This window comes from Nerophis lumbriciformis, linkage group LG27 (assembly GCF_033978685.3).
Source record: "Nerophis lumbriciformis linkage group LG27, RoL_Nlum_v2.1, whole genome shotgun sequence".
Classification (NCBI taxonomy): domain Eukaryota; kingdom Metazoa; phylum Chordata; class Actinopteri; order Syngnathiformes; family Syngnathidae; genus Nerophis; species Nerophis lumbriciformis.
Genome location: NC_084574.2, coordinates 18,030,414 through 18,052,449, shown reverse-complemented (window position 1 = coordinate 18,052,449; position 22,036 = coordinate 18,030,414). Strand labels below are relative to the sequence as shown.

Genomic DNA, 22,036 nt, shown 5'->3' with positions numbered 1-22,036 from the left:
AAGCTAATATTTCGAAATGACTCATACTGTACTGAACAACTGTTACTGTTAAAAAATGGCAGAGCAGGAGAAAAAAATGCTTACTTTACCACATGTATGTAAATGAATACTTAAAAAAAACAACTATTTTTGTAGTGGGCCATAATGTGGCGAGCTGAGCCGAGTTTACCCTGCAATTTAATAAGCAAGACACCTGTACAGTTCACTTTAATCGATGTCCTCGGCACATTGTTCAGCTATTAATTGCACAACTTGGCAACCCAAAAAACCAGATTTGTCATTTTTCAAGCAAACACACAAATAAAAACAGCTATGTGAGATACATATACCTTCTAGATGTATAACAGTGGTTGCTGTATTTAAACAGAACAGTGGCTAATATGCAAACTGTGCACACTCAGTGTAGTTATAGACAATATAGAATAAAAATAGTTTATTTCTTCATATGACCAATAACATGCACACATTTTCATGCAAAGTACACTGGCGTTGAGAGTGTTATTTTTTTTTAACAAACTATAAAGCAGTGATATGTTTGTTTGGTTATAATTGTCTAAACAAATAGTAGACCTATATGAAAGAATATACACATTACATTGTAATGAAGTTTAAGAAAAGAGTTACAATGTTATTGAACGTAATAGCTAAAATATGATTTATGTAAGTTATGCACTCCAAAATGCCAACAATGCATGTAAACAACTTAAATAAATAATGCGCCACTGTAATAGCACCCCCCGCGACTCCAAAAGGGACAAGCGGTAGAAAATGGATGGATGGATGTATTATAGCAGTTCTCATTATATTCTTAATGTTACGATTGGAGCGTCAAATACTTGCACTTTCATGTTTATGTTCCATTTCCATTATTTCCTTTTAAATAAATACTGTCATGATCTATCACATCAAATCATGCCTTGTATTAAGTTTGTTGGCGTTTTTCTGTGTTTAGTGTCTTAGTTCTGGTTTAGCACTCTTATTTTGGTCGTTTTTCCTGTTTTGTTTGTGTGTTCCTGCAAGGAGTTTCACTCCCGCCTCTGAGGGTGTTCGCTTGCAGCTGTTTATATTTTGTAATTACGGCTATAAATTAAACCTTTGCTGCAAGCTTTGGTCGGGACTTTGTCATGTATGTTGATACATTGTGAAAGCTCCTCCTGCTGCACACTTTCACTGTTCTCCAGCATTCTGTTTTGTTTATACCCTGATCAGTTTAGTTTCGTTTTGCATAGCCTGTCCTATACTTTTGTGCCCTTGCTAGCGGAATTAGTCGTTTGTTTATTTGAGTCATTAAATACCTTTTTACCTGCGCAAAAAGTTCTGAGGCTTTAGTTAGTCCCTTACTCTGAATTGATTCTAAAATAATGTGATGCACCATATTCAGATATATTGAAATGCATCTGATTTATTACATTGCACAGTAATAATATCCCCAATAGAAGTGATATAAAGACAACTTCAAATATGTGTTATCCTTTATAATTTATATTTCAGTCGACAAACTCTACTGTCATTTTAGTCGACTAAAATATTGAGGAATTTAATCGACTAAAAAAACTAGACTAACACTAAATTATTTTAGATGACTAAAATATGACCAAAACTAAAATACAGTTTCGTTAAAAGACTATGACTAAAACTAAATCAAAAACTGATGTCAAAATTAACACTTACAAGAACACATATGTATTTTTTTTAAGCATTCTATTTTGTAATGTATAGCAAGTACAAGGTGGCTTACAATTAAGCTAATGGGAGTCATCTATTGCACCCATAAAGCCCTCTAAAAAAACATCTAAAAACCCCCAACAATACTCCATTTACATGTTGTGACTTTAATATTAACCGATAGCAATATTGTTGTTATAAGGAACTATTTTTAGCGGCGCTTTGATCACACAGAGCTAACTAGTTTATGCAGCTATTAACAACTAAGCCGGTGAGCTGCTGCATCGCCTCTGATTTGGTAAAAGTTCATTTTAGATTACAAATTATGCCTCTCAGTTGTATAGCAGAAGGTTGTGGCCATAAACCGAGAAGTTGGAAAACTTTGACATTCAATTTAGACCCGGAGATAGCGAGAAAGAAACAAAGAAAACGCTTGTTTGCAGTCACATTTGTTTTTAACCTTTGGTGGATTATGACTTTTTCTTCATCTAAACTGGCAGATATGAACATCCCATCTGTCAGTATCCCTGTTAGAGCAGGCATTTTATAGTAAGTGATTGTTTTATTATGTTCGAAATTTGTATTTCTTGTTTATCACTACGCAATACTGCTACTTGCTGGACCTGCTTATCGCTCAGCTTCTAAAACTTGTGGATCATCTTCCTTATATTCAGGCTAAAAAAAAAAAAGGTTCTGGACAATCATTTGTCCCAAAGTAGTCGTTGGCTTTCATGAAGTCTGATTAGTCGTGTTGTTGTTGTTGAAAACAATAGCGAACATTGTGAAGTGTCTGTGCAATGAATGCGCTTTCATATGCTTAAAATGAGCAATATACTGTATGTAAATGTAATGTTATGAATGTGCCTATTACTACATTACATTAATATTTACAGCAAGAATATAAAACGTTGAAGGAGGTTTTTGGATGTTTTTAGAGTGATTTAAAGTTATAGGCTGTATACAGCCATTTCCCTTACCTCCATTGGTTAGCTGACTCTTGCTAGCATTTATTTACAAGTTAGAATGAATAAAAAAAGAAAACTCATATGTGCTTGTCTCACATAACGATTGTGAGTGATAGACAACATAAAAAAAAGTGCTAATTTATTTAGGAAAATATATTTGGCAAAGTAAGAGTAACATTTTTATTTACAAACACTAACAATGACAACGTTTTACTGACCCGTGTAGTCCAATCCCAAAGTACGGAGATGTGTGCTGGGTCTTTGAGGGCGGTCAGTCCACACCGCATCGATGAGGTTGTCCTGCACAGCTACCAGAGAGTGTCCCGCACTGTTCAGCGCCTTGGACATGGTTTTCCACTGGTCTGACATGAAACACAGGCAAGATTTACTGTAAGAAACAGTGAAAGAAAACAATACTTTTCGTTGATAAGAAACACAGTAGATCTTGGCTCGGCCTACTACTTTTCTCTGCTTTAAATTGTGAATAATTGGTTGTTTTTTAGGGACCGCAATGTCCCTTTGGGACAGAGGACCCTATTGTATTTTGTGCGTTGTATTATTAATATTATTCCGCCGCCTCTTTGAGCTCTTGTTTGACCCCCTTAACATGCTTCAAAACTCACCATAGTTGACACACACATCAGGACTGGCGAAAATTGCCATCTAATAAAAAAAATCAAACCCCAAAACTCAAAATTGAGCTCTAGCGCCCCCAGAAATAAACACAGACAAAACTGCTTGTAACTTCCGGTAAGAATGTCATAGAGACATGAAACAAAAACCTCTATGTAGGTCTGACTTAGACCTAGATTTCATACATTAACATCCTTCAGCAAAAATCAACAGGAAGTTGGCAATTCCCCCTTCAAAACAAAATTTTAGTAAAAACAGTCACTTTTGCCTCTTTGAGCTGTAATTTGACCCCCTTAACATGCTTCAAAACTCACCAAACTGGACACACACATCAGGACTGGCAAAAATTGCGATCTAATAAAAAAAACAACCCCAAACTCAAAATTGCGCTCTAGCGCCCCCCAGGAAGAAAACACAGACACAACTGCTCCTAGGAGGAAAACTCAGACAAAACTGCCTGTAACTTCCAGTAGGAATGACTTAGAGACATGAAACAAAAACCTCTATGTGGGTCTCACTTAGACCTACATTTCCTATATTGACAACACCCAGCAAAAATCAATAGGGAGTTTGCAATTCCCCCTTCAAAACAAAAGTTTTGTAAAAACCGGTCACCTTTTTTCAAACATTATCTCCTCGAGTGCGTTTGTCGTGTCAGCTTCAAACTAGCACATGAGAGAGATTTAACCCTTCTGATTAAAACTTGACCGAAGAGTTTTAATTACTGTTTCGGTTTGGATTTTAAGTGCCGTCAAAGTCGGTCCCGTCCATCGCTGCTTGCAGCTTTAATTTATACAGAGAGAGGCTGGTCACACCCTGGGTCCGGACTGGTTGCTAGCCTAACACAGGGCACATATACACAAACAACCTTTCACACTCACATTCACAGCGATGTAAAACCGGCTTCCAGTGTTGAGTCCTGGGTATCATTTGTCAGTTTTGTTAATGATTCCCCGCATGTGGGCCTGCATGACTCCACCACGCACGCCGCAGAGATGACATGGACGTTGGAGAGTTATTAACGAGAAAGGATGCCGATACACTGCAAAAAGTCAGTGTTTAAAAACCAGAAAAAAAAATACAAAAATTAGGGGTATTTTACTTGAACTAAGCAAAATTATCTGCCAACAGAACAAGAAAATTCGGCTTGTCAAGACTTTCCAAAAAAAGTCAAATTAGCTAACCTCAATGAACCCAAAAATACCTTAAAATAAGTATTTTCTCACTAATAACAAGTGCACTTTTCTTGGTAGAAAAAAAGTTGAGACCTTTTTGCTCAATATGTTAAAAAATATTCTTAAATTAAGTAAATGCTAATGCCATTATCTTGACATAATATGCGCTCGGCATCATTTTTTTTTCATGCTTGAAATAAGAAATTATTACTTTAAAGAAGTAGTTTTATACTTGTGAGTGTTAATGACACAGCTTTGCACAGGGGTGGGCAAACTTTTTTTGCCAGGAGGGCCACATTGGGTTCTAAGATTTGAAAGGGCGGCCGGGCCAGGAACAGATAGATGGAGTGTTTGTGTGAAATAATATAAATTACATGTAAAAGCCATTACGTGAGAGGATTTGGCCTACAAACATGTAACATATCATGAGTAGGCAGCAAGGCTCATTGTACAGTTTTTTTTTTTTTCAAATGCATTCATTTCATTTGATTAAGAATAAACACAGTAGAGAAATTCACAGTATACATTTGATTTACTTGAATTATTTACATTTGATTATCACAGAATAACAGCAAAGAAACTCACAGTTTCAGTGGGAACAGTGTTGTTAATCTCCCTTTTTGGCCAATGCATCAAAGTCTGGAGTGAGTTTGGTTGTGACAATTCTCAGGATAGCTCCGAGATGCTGGTCAGTTAACCTGGATCTGTGACGGGATTTGTTGATGTTCATGACGCTGAATGTCTGCTCACAGACGTAGGTCGAGCCAAACAAAGTTAGCATCTTCTATGCCGTCTTCCAGAGGTTTGGGAACATGGCTTCGTTGAGTGCAGCATAAAAGTCATTCAGTTTATAAGAGTTGAACTTCTCCTTTAAGAGGGAGTCTGACTGAAGATCGTTCAGTTCCAATTGCACCTTTTGTGGTGCCTTTTCGGGGTCTTGTGACAGGGGACAGGACACCAGCTGAAGTGATGTTTCAATAATGTCAAAATCAGAGAACCGACGGCTAAATTCTCCATGCAGGTCGTCAATGGATTGGCTGTATTTCTTTGCGTTTCGCGTCACGTCTTTCTGTGTGGCAAGTGTGGAGAAATGAACAAAATAATTGTTTGCAATTTGTCTGGAGAACAAAGTTAGCTTAGATTTGAAGGCTTGTACATGTTTGTACATGTCGTGCACAAACTGATCTTTCCCCTGTAGTTTCACATTTAGCTCATTCGAGTACGAAAATATGTATGTCCACAGCAAACGCAAAATCACAAAGCCAGTTCTTGTCGCTTGGATCAGGAAATTTGGTGGATTTCCCCACTAACTCCAAAAACTCGCTGATCTCGTCTTGCAGGTCCCACACTCGTTGAAACACTTTGCCCAAACTTAACCAGCAGACACGAGAGTGGTACAGCAAGTCGTGATGATCCGTATCAGTTTCTTCCAGGAACGCGATGAACTGACGATGCTGAAGTCCCTTTGCGCGTATAAAGTTGACTAGTTTTACCACTGGTTTCATGGCGTGATCAAGCTGCAATATAGACTTACACAGTGATTCCTGATGGATGATGCAATGTAGGAAGATAACATCCTGGTCAGGGTTTTCCTCTTTCACTTTATCCTGGATTCTTTTCAGCAGCCCAACATGTCTTCCAGTCAAATTTGGTGATCCATCCGTTGTGACATTGGCCAGTTTACTCCAAGGTAGCTTACGTCTTTCAATGGCAGCAGACACGTGGTTGTACAGATCCTCTCCACGCGTTGTTCCCTTCAGAGACTCCATGGCCAAAAACCCTTCCGTTATTTCAAAATTGTCATTAATCCCACGGATAAAAATTTAGAGTTGAGTAGTGTCTTTTACATCATTACTTTCATCCAGTGCTAGTGAATATAGCTTAAAGAACTCAGCCTTTTTGTTTATTTGGCTGGCTATATCTTCCTCAATCAGTACCACACGGCGAGTCACAGTCCTGCGTGATAAACTGATCTTTTCAAACTTGCCTTGGCTCTCAGGACACAAAATACCTGCCGCCTCTACCATGCATTCTTTTAAAAACTCGCCTTCGGAGAAAGGCTTGCTAACTTTGGCTACTTTGAATGACAAGCAAAAAGCTTACTTTGGTGAATGACTCTTGAATTGCAGTTTGTCGGTGAAAAATATGTTGCTGAGCCTGTAAATTAGCCGCCAACCTCTGGGCCGTGGCTGTTCACTCTTGCGTTGACTGCTTGCTGGCGTAGTTAGCATGCTTGGTAGCAAAGTGCCGGCTGATATTGTACTCTTTGTAAACCGCAACAGTTTCTTGACATATCAGACACACAGCCTTTGATCGGACTTCAGTAAAAAAATATTTCGTTGTCCACTCTGCATTAAATACTCGACACTCACTGTCCACTTTTCTTTGCTTTGATAAGCTCATTTTTACAGAGGGGCTCACAGCAACAGTCCCTCTAAGGTGCGCGCCTGCGCAATTGCGCACCGCTCACGCGTCCTCTGCGCACAGCAAATTAATGCCGCGCAGAAAATCAAAAATCCCATCTGAACTTTAAACAAAATAAACACATTACAATTTATTCTGTATTATTTTGCAATGCAACTCTGAGTGACAAGTGACAACAAGAGTGGCCCCAATGAATAAAACAATCTTTGTCAACACAGTTCAATTATCGCTTGTCGAGACACTTTACGGACAGGAATTCCATCAATCACTTTATTGAGCAAAACTGTTTGTAACCACACCAAAAACATGAGTAAAAAAAACTTTTATCTATAAAAACTGGTAATTTTCTGCCATACAAACCAGGCTTAAACCAATTTTGTCATCCGTCGTTTCAACAGAAGCCGCTCGCTCTCTCACCTGCACCAACACACGCACTCATGGCACTTAGCCAGTGCTGCGTTTATGGCCACACAAAAAGTCGGACAACCCCAACGCCACACAATGTGTAAATTCCATGTTGTAACACTCTGACTCCTCAATCAGATGTGTGCTTATTTTACTGCCATTTATTAAGAATGTTAAAGGCCTACTGAAACCAACTACTACCGACCACGCAGTCTGATAGTTTATATATCAATGATGAAATCTTAACATTGCAACACATGCCAATACGGCCGGGTTAGCTTACTAAAGTGCAATTTTAAATTTTGCGCGAAATATCCTGCTGAAAACGTCTCGGTATGATGACGCCTGCGCGTGACGTCACGGATTGTAGAGGACATTTTGGGACAGCATGGTGGCCAGCTATTAAGTCGTCTGTTTTCATCGCAAAATTCCACAGTGTTCTGGACATCTGTGTTGGTGAATCTTTTGCAATTTGTTCAATGAACAACGGAGACAGCAAAGAAGAAAGCTGTAGGTGGGAAGCGGTGTATTGCGGCAGGTGTTGTGCCGGATAACGCACCCCCACCGTAGAATGCACCCCTTGACTGTTGTGCCGGATAACACAGCCGGTGTTTCATTGTTTACATTCCCGGAAGATGACAGTCAAGCTTTACCATTGGCCTGTGGAGAACTGGGACAACAGAGACTCTTACCAGGAGGACTTTGAGTTGGATACGCAGACACGATACCGTGAGTACGCTTCCATACATTTGATCGCTTGCCCGTAGTGCGTGCCGCTACGTGCATGTCACATACGTAACTTTGGGGAAATGTATGTGCTGTATGAACTTTGGGGAGGTGAACGGTACTTTGGGCTGTGGGATTGAGTGTGTTGTGCAGGTGCTTGACTTGTATTGGCGGGTTATATGAACGGGAGGGGGGAGGTGTTTGTTATGCGGTATTAATTTGTGGCATATTAAATATAATCCTGGTTGTGTTGTGGCTAATAGAGTATATATATGTCTTATGTTTATTTACTGTTTTAGTCATTCCCAGCTGAATATCAGGTCCCACCCGCCTCTCACAGCATCTTCCCTATCTGAATCGCTCCCACTGCCCTCTAGTCCTTCACTCTCACTTTCCTCATCCACGAATCTTTCATACTCGCTCAAATTAATGGGGAAATCGTCGCTTTCTCGGTCCGAATCGCTCTCGCTGCTGGTGGCCCTGATTGTAAACAATGTGCAGATGTGAGGAGCTCCACAACCTGTGACGTCACGCTACTTGTCTGCTACTTCCGGTACAGGCAAGGCTTTTTTATCAGCGACCAAAAGTTGCAAACTTTATCATCGATGTTCTCTACTAAATCCTTTCAGCAAAAATATGGCAATATCGCGAAATGATCAAGAATGACACATAGAATGGACCTGCTATCCCCGTTTAAATAAGAAAATCACATTTCAGTAGGCCTTTAACAGCAAAATTAAGTCAATGACTTCAGCAGTTTTTACCACCTGAAAACATTGCCAAAATCAGAGGAATAATGTCCAAAACAGACTTAGAAAGACTACTCTATGCCTTTGTCTCCAGCAGGTTGGACTACTGTAATGGCCTTCTAACTGGGCTCTCTAAACAATCAGGAGCAGCTGCAGTACATCAAGAATGCTGCTGCTCGAGTCACGACTAGAACCTAGAACCAGGAAATATGACCATATTAGTCCAGTGCTTAGGTTACTGCACTGGCTTCCCTTTGCTCAGAAAAAAAAAATTAAAACAGTTCTCCTTGTGAACCATAGGAACCATCTCGGCCTCTGGAGACCACAGGAAGTGGTCTCCTGCTGGTGTCCAAAGTCAGGAGAAGACATGTTTTCAGTTTTATGCTCCTGAAATCTGGAGTAGTCTTCCAGAAGATGTGAGACAGGCCTCAACGTTGGCAATGTTCAAATACAGGTTGAAAACACAGCTCTGCATATGACAACTGAAAGTACTGTATATTATATTGGTCCAGCTATTGACCAAAATTGCATAAAAGTACAAGATTTTAAAAGCACCTTCTCATTAAATAGCACAATTGACCGGTACTGTATCTAAATTGAGACAGGCTGCGGATGAGTTATTGAACAATATGAGCTTTATGATGAAAGGTTTTGAGGAATTATAAAATGTGTATGAGAGTTCCAAGCATTCACATTTCGTTCTTCCAGCAGGGTATTTTGAAATATAAACTGAAACCACAAAATACCTGCAGCAATGATCCACGGGTCGACTCCCACTTTGGAGTTCTCTGGCAGGACACTAATCAGCCAGTCCTCCTGAGAGGGTGTTTCCTTCAGCCCTGTACAACAATAAAATACAGTGAGTAAGTCAAGCATTAACTGTAACTGACTTTGGTTTAAACTATTTTTTGTCAACTGGTATAGTTGTATCTTAAGTCAAGTACAGAGTGAAAACAAAATGTCCAATCAGTATTTAGTATATTTGGCAAATACACTAAGTTGTACCCATTTTCATGAGAGTCCAGTTGTTATCCATCTGCTGGCTGGCTTGAAGAAAGTAACGGCCATCGGTCCACATGGCAGCATACTGTTCCGTCACAATGGCCGTACCTACACAGTATAACACACACATACACACGTGCACGTCTTACTCAAAATCGGACCACAGAACTTTCCTCCAGAAGGTCTTATCTTTGTCCATGTGATGTCAGATGAAACAAAAATTGAGCTGTTTGGCCACAATACCCAGCAACCAGTGACGTGCGGTGAGGTTGATGGCTGGTGAGGCACTGACTTCATCACAGTCAGATTTACAAACATATGAACCCTAAAGAGTATCTTATTCACCATTTGATTGGCAGCAGTTAACGGGTTATGTTTAAAAGCTCATACCAGCATTCTTCCCTGCTTGGCACTCAGCATCAAGGGTTGGAATTGGGGGTTAAATCACCAAAAATGATTCCCGGGCGCGGCGCCGCTGCTGCCCACTGCTCCCCTCACATCCCAGGGCGTGAACAAGGGGATGGGTCAAATGCAGACAACAAATTTAATTACACCTAGTGTGTGTGTGACAATCATTGGTACTTTAACTTAACTTTAACTTTACACATACAAACTGTAGCGCACAAAAAAGCACATTTAATAAAAAAAACGTTATTATGGTCTTACCTTTACTTATAAATTAAGTCCATGCGCCGCAACTAAAGCCCTCACTTAAACTTTCCACGTGCAAGAATGAATCTATTTTAAAAAGTGTAACCGAGGGTTTATAAATGTTGCCTATACTGTATGAAACTACAAAATAACAAACACGGAGGCTCCAGTTTACACGAGGACCACTTTATTTACCTTCTTTCAAAAACCTCCGCAACGTGTCATCACTTCCGCTCTTAGCGCCTTCAAAATAAGAGCTCAAGGCATATACTGTATAACAGCGCATAACAGGAACTTAACATCACAAAGAGGAAAGCCCATGAAAATAGGTTACAAAAGTTATTTAATAAGAAGCCAAAAAGTGCAAAAACAATAATGTTCGTGTTGGAGGAGTTGTGAATTAAATACACCTGCAGTCTGCATGTGTACCTAATGTTGTGGCCCTGCAGTCATTCACAACTCCTCCAACTCGAACATTATTGTTTTTGCACTTTTTGGCTTCTTATGAAATAACTTTTTTAAATAGATTCAATCTTGCACGTGGAAAGTTTAAGTGTGGGCTTTAGTTGAAATAACAATTCTACGGCGGGGGTGCAGGAGGCGGGATTACTGGAGCCTCAGCCAGTGCGTCTTTTGCAGCCGTTTTATGATCGCTCAGCACAAGAAATACGTTACACACATACAGTTGTTGACAAAATACACTGTACATTATATACCTCAGCTAACTAAACTATGGAAATGTATAATATAATTCATATAGCAATACAGTCTCACTGCACAGCAGGCCAGCAGTTAGCCGAGTCCGGAATCCATGTTGAGGCACTGAGTGACGTGCCTCAACTGGCTGCTGTTCACCGCACCGTCTCTTCTCAGTATTTGAACGGCAAATGTGAAAATTCAGCGAGTTTGAATAAAAATAATCTAAAACTGGTGAAGTTAAATGGAAAATAACTTTATAGTATAATCACTGGATACATATAACAATTTAATTTTTTTTTTTTCTTTTTACATTTTTTTTCTTTCCATGATGGCAGGTGAGGCCCCGCCTCACCTGCTTCTAGTGACTGCACGTCACTGCCAGCAACATGTTTGGAGGAGAAAAGGTGAGACCTCAAATCCCACGAACACCACCCCTACCGTCAAGCATGGTGGTGGTAGTATTATGCTCTGGGCCTGTTTTGCTGCCAATGGGACTGGTGCTTTACAGAGAGTAAATGGGACAATGAAAAAGGAGGATTACCTCCAAATTCTTCAAGACAACCTAAAACCATCAGCCCGGAGGTTGGGTCTTGGGCGCAGTTGGGTGTTCCAACAGGACAATGACCCCAAACACAAATCAAAAGTGGTAAAGGAATGGCTAAATCAGGCTAGAATTAAGGTTTTAAAATGGTCTTCCCAATGTTCTGACTTAAATGTGTGGACAATGCTAAAGAAACAAGTCCATGACAGAAAAACAACAAATTTAGCTGAACTGCACCAATTTTGTCAAGAGGAGTGGTAAAAATTTCTACCAGAGTGCCTTATTTCAGTGAAACTTGCCAAGGGACATGTAAGCAAATATTAACATTGCTGTATGTATACTTTTGACCCAGCAGATTTGGTCACATTTTCAGTTGACCCATAATAAATTCATAAAAGAACCAAACTTCATGAATGTTTTTTGTGACCAACAAGTATGTGCTCTAATCACTCTATCACAAAAAAGTAGAAATTATTGGAAACTCAAGACAGCCACGACATTATGTTCTTTACAAGTGTATGTCAACTTTTGACCACGACTGTATGTATTTTTTTTGTCATTATGACAGATATACTGAAGAACATGATACAACTGTTTTAGATAACATGTACAGTATCTTACCCTATGATATTGATACAAGCTGCCAATATTATTTTACAAATTAAATTTTTCTCACAGCTCTTTATGTCTATATGTATTGTATTACTATAAAAGCTATTTGTTATTGTGTAAGTTCCATGCACACGACTGAAAGACAGGAGCTTCAATCTTGGCTGCAGGCATGAAGCGTGTAATTTTAAATATAATATACACATCATTGTACATGTAATATAAGGTTGTCCCGATACCAATATATTGCTACTAGTACCAGTAACAAAATGTATTTTGATACCTTTCGATACTTTTCAAAATAAAGGGTACCACATAAAATGTAATTATTGACTTTATTTTAACAGATATTATGATATATGAAACATGTGTTTGTTATTGCAATCAAAGAACCATTTTGACATTAAATAACATAGTGAACATACTAGAAAATATCTCTATTAGTAGTAAGTAAGCAAATGTGTTACAAAGGCTCTTAATTTGTCTGCTGATTTATGCAGTGATATAGTGTGTCATTTCTGATTGTATAATTTTGTCAATCTACTTGTTCATTTACCGTCAATATCTGGTTACTTTCTGTTTTAACATGTTCTAGCTACACTTCTGTTAAAATGTAATAATCACTTATGTTTTTGTTTGGATACTCATACTACAAATATGGGTATCAGTCTAATACCAAGTAGTTAAAGGGTGATACATTGATCATATATAAAGTCCTCCTGTGTCCAGGGACTTATTCCCTGAGTTTATGAAAAATAGCAACATACAGGTAATATTATTTTGTGTGTATAAAGACCCCAAAATGGCACCTATTAGGAGACATTATCTGGTGGAGTTTTTCGCAATACTATGCAAAAACAACTTTTTTTATCTATTGGTACTTGCCGATGTGTATTTGGGATATACATAAGTCCCAAAAATGTGCGTGTATCCGCCATTGTAGTCCGCGCCCATGCCGTAGTCACTAAGCTTCTTCTTTTTCTCTATCTTCTTGTAACGGGGCATTCATCCTCCACTGTTGCCATTTCTAATATAAAGTAGCATATAGTTTGAACTTATAGTTGTCAGTAGACTTGCTATGGAAGTGCTAAAAACTATTGGTACAACAAAGATGATGGGGAGAAGACGCAGTCAAAGTGGGGCCACGTAAATAAGACCACCCACAAAACCCTGCATCCTGAAGACACGATCAGAAAGCGGCTTGAAAATGGTCTGTAAAACATAATCCATGTAACATTTTGACCAAATAACCACCATTACATGTTATGTAGACCACAAGGAAGTGTTTAAATGTAGGAAAAATAGTAATAATATGACCCCTTTAATGCGCCTTTTGTACGAACAAAGACCTACCGTATTTTTCGGAGTATAAGTCGCGCCGGAGTATAAGTCGCACCTGCCGAAAATGCATAATAAAGAAGGAAAAAAACATATAAGTCGCACTGGAGTATAAGTTGCATTTTTTGGGGAAATTTATTTGATAAAACCCAACACCAAGAATAGACATTTGAAAGGCAATTTAAAATAAATAAAGAATAGTGAACAACAGGCTGAATAAGTGTACGTTATATGAGGCATAAATAACCAACTGAGAACGTGCCTGGTATGTTAACGTAACATATTATGGTAAGAGTCATTCAAATAACTATAACATATAGAACATGCTATACGTTTACCAAACAATCTGTCACTCCTAAACGCTAAATCCCATGAAATCTTATACGTCTAGTCTCTTACGTGAATGAGCTAAATATTATTATTTTTAACCTTACACATTTTTAACCTTACTCGAATTTCAAATGAAATCCCTTTGGATTGGAAATCAGCCCTTGTAATCCCCTCTATTAAAAGGAGATGACCCTAGTAATCTAAATAATTACAGACCGATCTCTAAACTCTCTGTTCTGGCAAAAGTGCTTGAATCCCTTATCAGTGAACAGATAAAAGACTTTTTGGACACCAATTTTATTCTGTCACCATTTCAGTCAGGTTTTCGCAGAAATCACAGTACTGTTACTGCTGCTATGAAGTTTATAAATGATGTAACTGAAGCTCTTGACAAGAAGCAGTGCTGTCTGTACCTCTTTAATGACTTTTCAAAGGCATTTGATACTGTTAAACATGTCATTTTAATCAAACGTCTTTCAGCTATTGTTTTTTCTCAACAAGCAGTTGGATGGTTTGCAAATTACCTCACAAGTAGAACTCAGGCTGTTCAGATAGAAGGTTCCTCCTCGGACGTACTGCAAGTGAAAAAGGGTGTCCCTCAAGGTTCTGTGTTGGCCCCTTATTATTCACTATTTACATAAATAATCTTAAACAGAATATTCCAAACTCAACTTTCCATTTCTATGCTGATGATACTGTCATATACTGCACAGCACCCACTCTTGCTGAGGCTTTTAAATATCTACAACATGCATTTGACAGAGTACAAGAACAACTTTGCTATCTTCAACTGGTTTTAAATGCAGAGAAAACAAAGTGTAAGCTCTTTACCACATCAAAAACTGTAAGATCAGCACTGTGTGAGAACATTTTAACAAGAAATGGGCAACAAATTATGTTAGTATCTGCTTTTAAATATTTAGGATTTTTAATTGATGACCACTTGAGTTTTAAGGAGCACATTCATTATGTTGTAAAAAAAACCGAAACTTTTACTGGGATCTTATTATAGAAACAGGTCTTGCTTTTCTTTTACTGTGAAACAGAAATTGGTGGAAACAACCTTTTTACCTGTTATTGACTATGGAGATGTGTTGTACATGAATGCTACTGCTGGTTGTCTCCACAAGCTGGATAGTGTGTACCACGGGGCACTGAGATTCATCACCAACTGCGCTCCCCTTACTCACCATTGTGTGTTATACTCAATGGTTAACTGGACATCTTTATGTGCTCGACGCTTCAATCATTGGTATGTGTTCATCTACAAAACCATTCTGGGTATCACTCCATCTTATCTGTCTTGTGTTTTAACAAAGAAACAAGGAAGTCACAATCTTCGTTCAATGAATGTTCTGCAATTTGTCGTCCCCAAAGTAAGAACTGAACTGGGCAAGAAAGCATTTAGGTTTTCAGCACCGTAGGCTTGGAATAACCTACAATCGAATATTAAACTTCAAACCCTAGTTACGTTGAATGAGTTTAAAACTTCTGTGAAAGAACTGCAGTCTACCTTGTCTGTATGCACATGTGTCATGTGAGCAAGTTTTAATGTTGTAAATGTGATGTTTTTTGTATTTGTTTACTGTTTTTAATGTAACCTTGCTGCTGCTGCCCTCTTGGCCAGGTCTTCCTTGGAAAAGAGATCTTTGATCTCAATGGGATTTTACCTGGCTAAAGGCTAATAATAATAATAATAATTTGATATTTTACAGTAATGTGTTAATAATTTCACACATAAGTCGCTCCTGAGTATAAGTCGCACCCCCTCCCAAACTATGAAAAAAACTGCGACTTATAGTCCGAAAAATACGGTAAATAGACCCGCTCATTGGCAGTGTGCCTTATAATCCGGTGCGGTCTATGGTCCGAAAAATACGGTAGATGAAAATTATTTGAATACCAAACAATCATAGATCAGACAACGTGATGAAATACAAGCTAAATATAGACCACAAGTCCTTTAAAAATCAAGCCCACATAAAGAAAATTTACCTGCTGAGCCGTTGAATCCACACACAAATTCCCGTCTGCAGTCACATGGTGCAATGTATTCACTCTTAAAGACAGAGAGAATACAAAATGGGATGGTTCAGCTGAAGCAAACACCACTTGGTCCCATAGCATCACATCGTGATGTGCACAATGAGAAGGTTAGGGGCGGCGTGCAAACAACAACAATTAATTGTGAAGGTCAGAGCAGAATCAGACGAGCAGTGGTATTGTCAGCTTGTGATTGTGTCTAGAAAGGAGGTAGACATTATTTACCTGGTGTGCATCACCAGACGGAACAATGTACGCCTGGAGAGGTTCAGAGAAGTATTTACAGTTCTTCATCACCTGGCGGAGCTGCCTGAGCAGCTCTCCTGTGATCTTTGGAGACATGTTTCTGTCTGAATAGAAAAACACATATACATTAATGTCAGACAATTTCTTCATTTAGCAGATGCAGCAATCACACAACACATCTCTGGATGTTTGTAAAGTATACCGATGCAATTACCAGACATTTGTGCGGCCACAGATACTTCGGAAGACTGAAAAGGAACTGAATTGGTGGAAACTACTTGACGGCAGTATAAACGTGGAGCTCAAAGGTCACACCTAGATCTTTACCCTTTGTAATGTGCTGACTCGGCAGTAAGAGGGAAACTTAAATTGTAAAGTCTCAGTGACAAGAGTGTGTTGTTCTATGACATGCACTAACCACACACTTTATTAGGGATCTTTTGCAACTCCTGATAAGATCTAATATAAGAGCTGATAAAGTTTGTATAGACTGTAGAGTACAGATCAGGGGTCTTCAATTACATGTGTCCAAAGGACTTATTTATCTCAGCAGACACTATAAAGATAATAAAGGACAATACATATTTAAACAAACATAATATGAATAGAGTTATAGTAATACAAATATGATTAAAATAAAATTAATAGTAATTAACGGTGTCCAAAATATGCTTTTTTTTTTGCTAAAAATGTACTCAATCGATTTCAACTCACTGAATCATTTTAGATCGTATTGTTCCAAAAGAAAAAATATAATTGTAAATGTAAATAATTCAATGTATCAGTGACGTGCGGTGAGGTTCATGGCTGGTGAGGCACTGACTTCATCACAGTCAGATTTACAAACATATGAACCCTAAAGAGTATCTTATTCACCATTTGATTGGCAGCAGTTAACGGGTTATGTTTAAAAGCTCATACCAGCATTCTTCCCTGCTTGGCACTCAGCATCAAGGGTTGGAATTGGGGGTTAAATCACCAAAAATGATTCCCGGGCGCGGCGCCGCTGCTGCCCACTTCTCCCCTCACCACCCCCAGGGGGTGAGCAAGGGGATGGGTCAAATGCAGAGGACAAATTTCACCACACCTAGTGTGTGTGTGACAATCATTGGTACTTTAACTTAACTTTAACTTTACACATACAAACTGTAGCACACAAAAAAGCACATTTAATAAAAAAAAACTTTATTATGGTCTTACCTTTACTTATAAATGAAGTCCATGCGCAGCTCCTTTTGAACAAAAGCATCGATAACTTGTTTATAGAAGTCTTCCTTATCTTTCTTCAGTTTTAAAAGTCTCTCTGTCTCGATTGAGATCTTCCTTTAAGTATTACCTCCTGCTTCGATTGAAAGTCCAGTTTAGAAAACTGTTTTATTTTAGATATGTAATCCTCCGTGTTAAAAGTCCAGGCAAGAGGAAAAAATAAACGATCGCTGCTAACTGTTGCTGCTTGTTGTCACTTCTTCTGCAGCCGAGTAGTCGCAGAAATGCTCCCTGGGATCACTACCGCCCTCTACCACCAGGAGGCGGGATTACTGCGAGCCTCACACAGTGCTTCTTTGCAACAGTTTTATGATTGCTCAGCACAAGAAATACGTTACACACATACAGTTGTTGACAAAATACACTGTACATTATATACCTCAGCTAACTAAACTATGGAAATGTATAATATAATTCATATCGCAATACGGTCTCGCTGCACAGCAGGCCAGCAGTTAGCCGAGTCATTGCGCAATCCATGGTGAGGCTCAACTCAGTGACGTGCCTCAACTGGCTGCTGACTCACCGCAAGTCTCTTCTCAGTATTTGAACGGCAAATGTGAAAATTCAGCGATTTTGAATAAAAAGAATCTAAAACTGGTGAAGTTAAATGGAAAATAACTTTATAGTATAATCACTGGATACATATAACAATTTAAATGTTTTTTTTCTTTTTAAATTTTTTTCATTCCATGATGGCATGTGAGGCCCAGCCTCACCTGCCTCCCCTGACTGCACGTCACTGCAATGTAGTGGGTAGGAGTGAGGTGTGATCTGGGGTGGAGGTCTAGAAGTAATCTGACTAGCTTGTTCTGGGATGTTTGGAGTCTAGATTTGAGGGTTTTGGAGGTGCTGGGGTACCAGGAGGGGCATGCGTAATCGAAAAAGGGTTGAATGAGAGTTCCCGGCACTTACTTTACCATGAATTGATTAACCTGGACACCGACTTAAACAAGTTGAAAAACGTATTCGGGTGTTACCATTTAGTGGTCAATTGTACAAAATATGTACTGTACTGTGTAATCTACTAATACAAGTTTCAATCAATCAATCAAAATAACTTCTGGCCCGCCACATCATTCTATGTGGCCCGCGAAAGCCTGGAAAAAAAAAATATTTTTTTTTTTTTACTAAATGCATTTGTTCTTTCAATTTTGACAGAAAAAAAAAAGCATATTTTAAACTTTAATATTATCTGATCATGCTAATTATATTATATTACTGCATTGCAAAACTATTTTTGTGAGAAAAAAAACAACAAATAGCTAAATATCTTGATTGTCCGCTTTATTTATGATTTTAAAGCAAGTAACATAAAAAAAAAATCTAATAATGAAATGCATATGCATTTTGATGAGGTGGCGACTTGTCCAGGGTGTACCCCGCCTTCCGCCCGATTGTAGCTGAGATAGGCTCCAGCGCCCCCTGCCACCCCAACGGGAAAAAGCGGTAGAAAATGGATGGATGGATACTCTGATGATGTGATGACTGTATTATGATGATAGTATATATTTGTACCATAAATTGATTTACGAGGACCCCGACTTAAACAAGTTGAAAAACTTATTCGGGTGTTACCATTTAGTGGTCAATTGTACGGAATATGTACTGTACTGTGCAATCTACTAGTGTAACAGGGTCCATTATGTCTTGTAAATAATGTATTTTTTTTAATGCTTTATTATTGTTATAATTACACAAAATGTGTAAGTTACATGTAAATACCTGAATATTGTTGACGCTTACCTCTCCCTTTATGGTAGACCAGGGGTCGGCAACCCGCGGCTCTAGAGCCGCATTCTTTAGCGCCGCCCTAGTGGCTCTCTGGAGCTTTTTCAGAAATGTATGAAAAATGGAAAAAGATGAGGGGAAAACAATCTATTTTTTGTTTTAATATGGTTTCTGTAGGAGGACACACATGACACAAATCTCCCTAATTGTTATAAAGCACACTGTTTATATTAAACATGCTTCACTGATTCGAGTATTTGACGAGCGCCGTTTTGTCCTACTAATTTTGGCGGTCCTTGAACTCACCGTAGTTTTACATGTATAACTTTCTAGGACGTGTTTTATGCCACTTCTTTTTCTGTCTCATTTTGTCCACCAAACTTTTAAGGTTGTGCATGAAAGGTGAGTTTTGTTGATGTTATTGACTTGTTGGAGTGCTAATCAGACATATTTGGTCACTGCATGACTGCAAGCTAATCGATGCTATTTAGGCTAGCTATATGTACATATTGCATCATAATGCCTCATTTGTAGCTATATTTGAGGTCATTTAGTTTCCTTTAAGTCCTCTTAATTCAATTTATATTTCATGACACACTATCTGTATGTAATATGGCTTTTAATTTTTTGCGGCTCCAGACAGATTTTTTTTTGTATTTTTGGTCCAATATGGTTCTTTCAACATTTTGGGTTGCCGACCCCTGTACTAGTGTAACAGGGTCCATTATGTCTTGTAAATATTGTATTTTATAATGCTTTATTATTGTTATAATTACACAAAATGTGTAAGTTACATGTAAATACCTGAAGATTGTTGACGCCTACCTCTCCCTTTGTGGTAGACAAAAGGGAAGTTGGAAGGCGTGTCCAACGCATATATAAAGACTGGTGTCACAGTAATTATTGCAGTAGGAGGGACAACGAGACAATGGTTCCACATTGACAAAACATCGAACAATATTCAGGTATTTACATGTAACTTACACATTTTGTGTAATTATAACAATAATAAAGCATTATAAAATACATTATTTACAAGACATAATGGACCCTGTTACACTAATACAAGTTTCAATCAATCAATCAAAAATTAATGTATTCAATTTTGTAATACGGCTGTAACGTAAGAAAATGTGAAAAACAATTTTAGGCGCTGTGAATACTTTCCTGATGCACTCGATTTCTAATCCGATTACGATTAAACACCATTACCGCCGTTCCATGCGGAAAGGCAGTCAAACATTGACCAATCACGTCGTCGCATTCGTCATCGATGAGCTTCGCTATTGGCTCAGCACTTTGCATGCGATGGATGTTTACAAACAGCCTTCTGATGACTCACTCGTCCACATTAGCCATGTCTACTGTGAACTGATACGCACCTTTAGTGCTGCCCGCATACTTACACGCATTCTAGCTGAATGGCTTGCAAACATAATGGTCGTCAAAAGGCCACTGATACAATGGTATTGGGTGTGGTAGCGAAAAGTAGAAGGCCATGAGGATTTTTCAACAGCGTTTATGTTTAGAGGCTAAAAGTGCAAAGATCGGTGTCTTCTTTCACAATAAACAATAAGCGGGAGTCGAGGTAGCGAAGATGTCGCTCATTCCCCGAACACTCCGCTTTGTGTCGCCCCGTCGAACTTCTGCTCCGTTTTACGGCAGCATAACCACCAATTGGTTCAAACATAAGTCAATACACACCTGGTGGATTCTCCTTTTGGACGCGACTCTTGCGACGGTTGACAAAAACACGCGTTTTTCTCGAGGTTTCGGACCTTGTGTTGGTTTTACTGACAGGAGGCGGCCATTTCGCCGGTGACGTCGCGGTCACGTGACCCGAGTTTCTTCCAGTAGAGACGGAGGGATGCAGACTCGCCTCTTTTCGTTTTGTTTTTGTTTTGTTCGGACGTTTAAAAACATTGTTTCTGACTGCATTGACCCACGTCGCATTTGTGCTATGCTAAGGTAGTTAAAGAGTGAGCGTAATTAAGCATGTACACGCATCATGTACGTGCTCATAGTAAAAGCCATGATAAGAACCATATTTGCCAACCCTCCCGAATTTTCCAGGAGACTCCCGAATTTCAGTGCCTCTCCCGAAAACCTCCCGATTTACAGCTGGACAACTATATTGGTGGCGTGCCTTAAAGGCACTGCCTTTAGCGTCGTCTCTCACCTGAAAAGGAGACTATTATATATGTCTCCGTTATCCATAGGTTTATCTATAACCCATTAAGTAGGCAGGCATGAAGCTATTTCTCAGTGTGTGTTTATTCCAGCCGGCACGTTAATACTGTAGTGGCTGGCTACGGGGTGTTAGCCAATGACTTTGGCTGGGGGGCGGGACTTCCGGGATAGATAGGGAAGTGACTTTGTTAATAGGAAGTGGGTGTTAGAGTTTTGCCTGGAAAAGGGATAGCCACACATTGGAGCTGTTGTATGGTTGAATTATATCTTGTGCAATAAAGATAAAACAAATAAAGAAGTCGTATGAGCCTACGTTCCTGGGATTATGCCAGTACTCAAATGACAGAACAAAAGCTACTCAAATAGTGAAAGGTAAGTGTTATTTTTTTTTTAAAGTAAGCAGCAAGTACAGTACAGTTAGTAGAACTTTGTTTTCATTACTGTTTACTGTACTATATATATATATCATATATCAAATACTTTAATTTCAGTGAATTCTAGCTATGAATATACTCCTCCCCCCTGACCCCCCCCCCCAATCTCCCGAATTCGGAGGTCTCAAGGTTGGCAAGTATGATAAGAACTGTATCAACACCAGTGTTGGGTTAGCTACTGAAAAGCAGTAACTAGTTACAGTTACTAGTTACT

General features: G+C 38.9%; 2 protein-coding genes across 3 annotated transcripts in view; one reads left to right on the top strand and one right to left on the bottom strand.

The window, feature by feature from the left end:
* The window catches only part of xpnpep1 (X-prolyl aminopeptidase (aminopeptidase P) 1, soluble), a 58,215-nt gene extending 37,179 nt beyond the window's left edge, over positions 1 to 21,036 (bottom strand). Inside the window, exons 1-6 of the mRNA XM_061922753.2 lie at positions 20,903 to 21,036; positions 16,181 to 16,305; positions 15,908 to 15,971; positions 9,748 to 9,852; positions 9,489 to 9,581; positions 2,849 to 2,992 (exon numbers count right to left, since the gene is read on the bottom strand). Coding sequence (XP_061778737.1) covers positions 2,849 to 2,992; positions 9,489 to 9,581; positions 9,748 to 9,852; positions 15,908 to 15,971; positions 16,181 to 16,297 — 523 coding nt within the window. The 5' untranslated portion in view covers positions 16,298 to 16,305; positions 20,903 to 21,036. The remainder of the gene's footprint in view (positions 1 to 2,848; positions 2,993 to 9,488; positions 9,582 to 9,747; positions 9,853 to 15,907; positions 15,972 to 16,180; positions 16,306 to 20,902) is intronic.
* add3a (adducin 3 (gamma) a) overlaps positions 1 to 22,036 on the top strand; it is a 357,656-nt gene that overhangs the window by 40,977 nt on the left and 294,643 nt on the right. The window contains exon 1 of one of the 2 annotated variants that reach the window (XM_061922749.2): positions 21,620 to 21,760. The exons of the other annotated variant lie outside the window; for it this stretch is intronic. The gene's annotated coding sequence lies outside the window, so the exon portion shown is untranslated. Of the gene's footprint in view, positions 1 to 21,619; positions 21,761 to 22,036 lie in introns of those variants that run through there. 2 annotated transcript variants of the gene reach the window in all.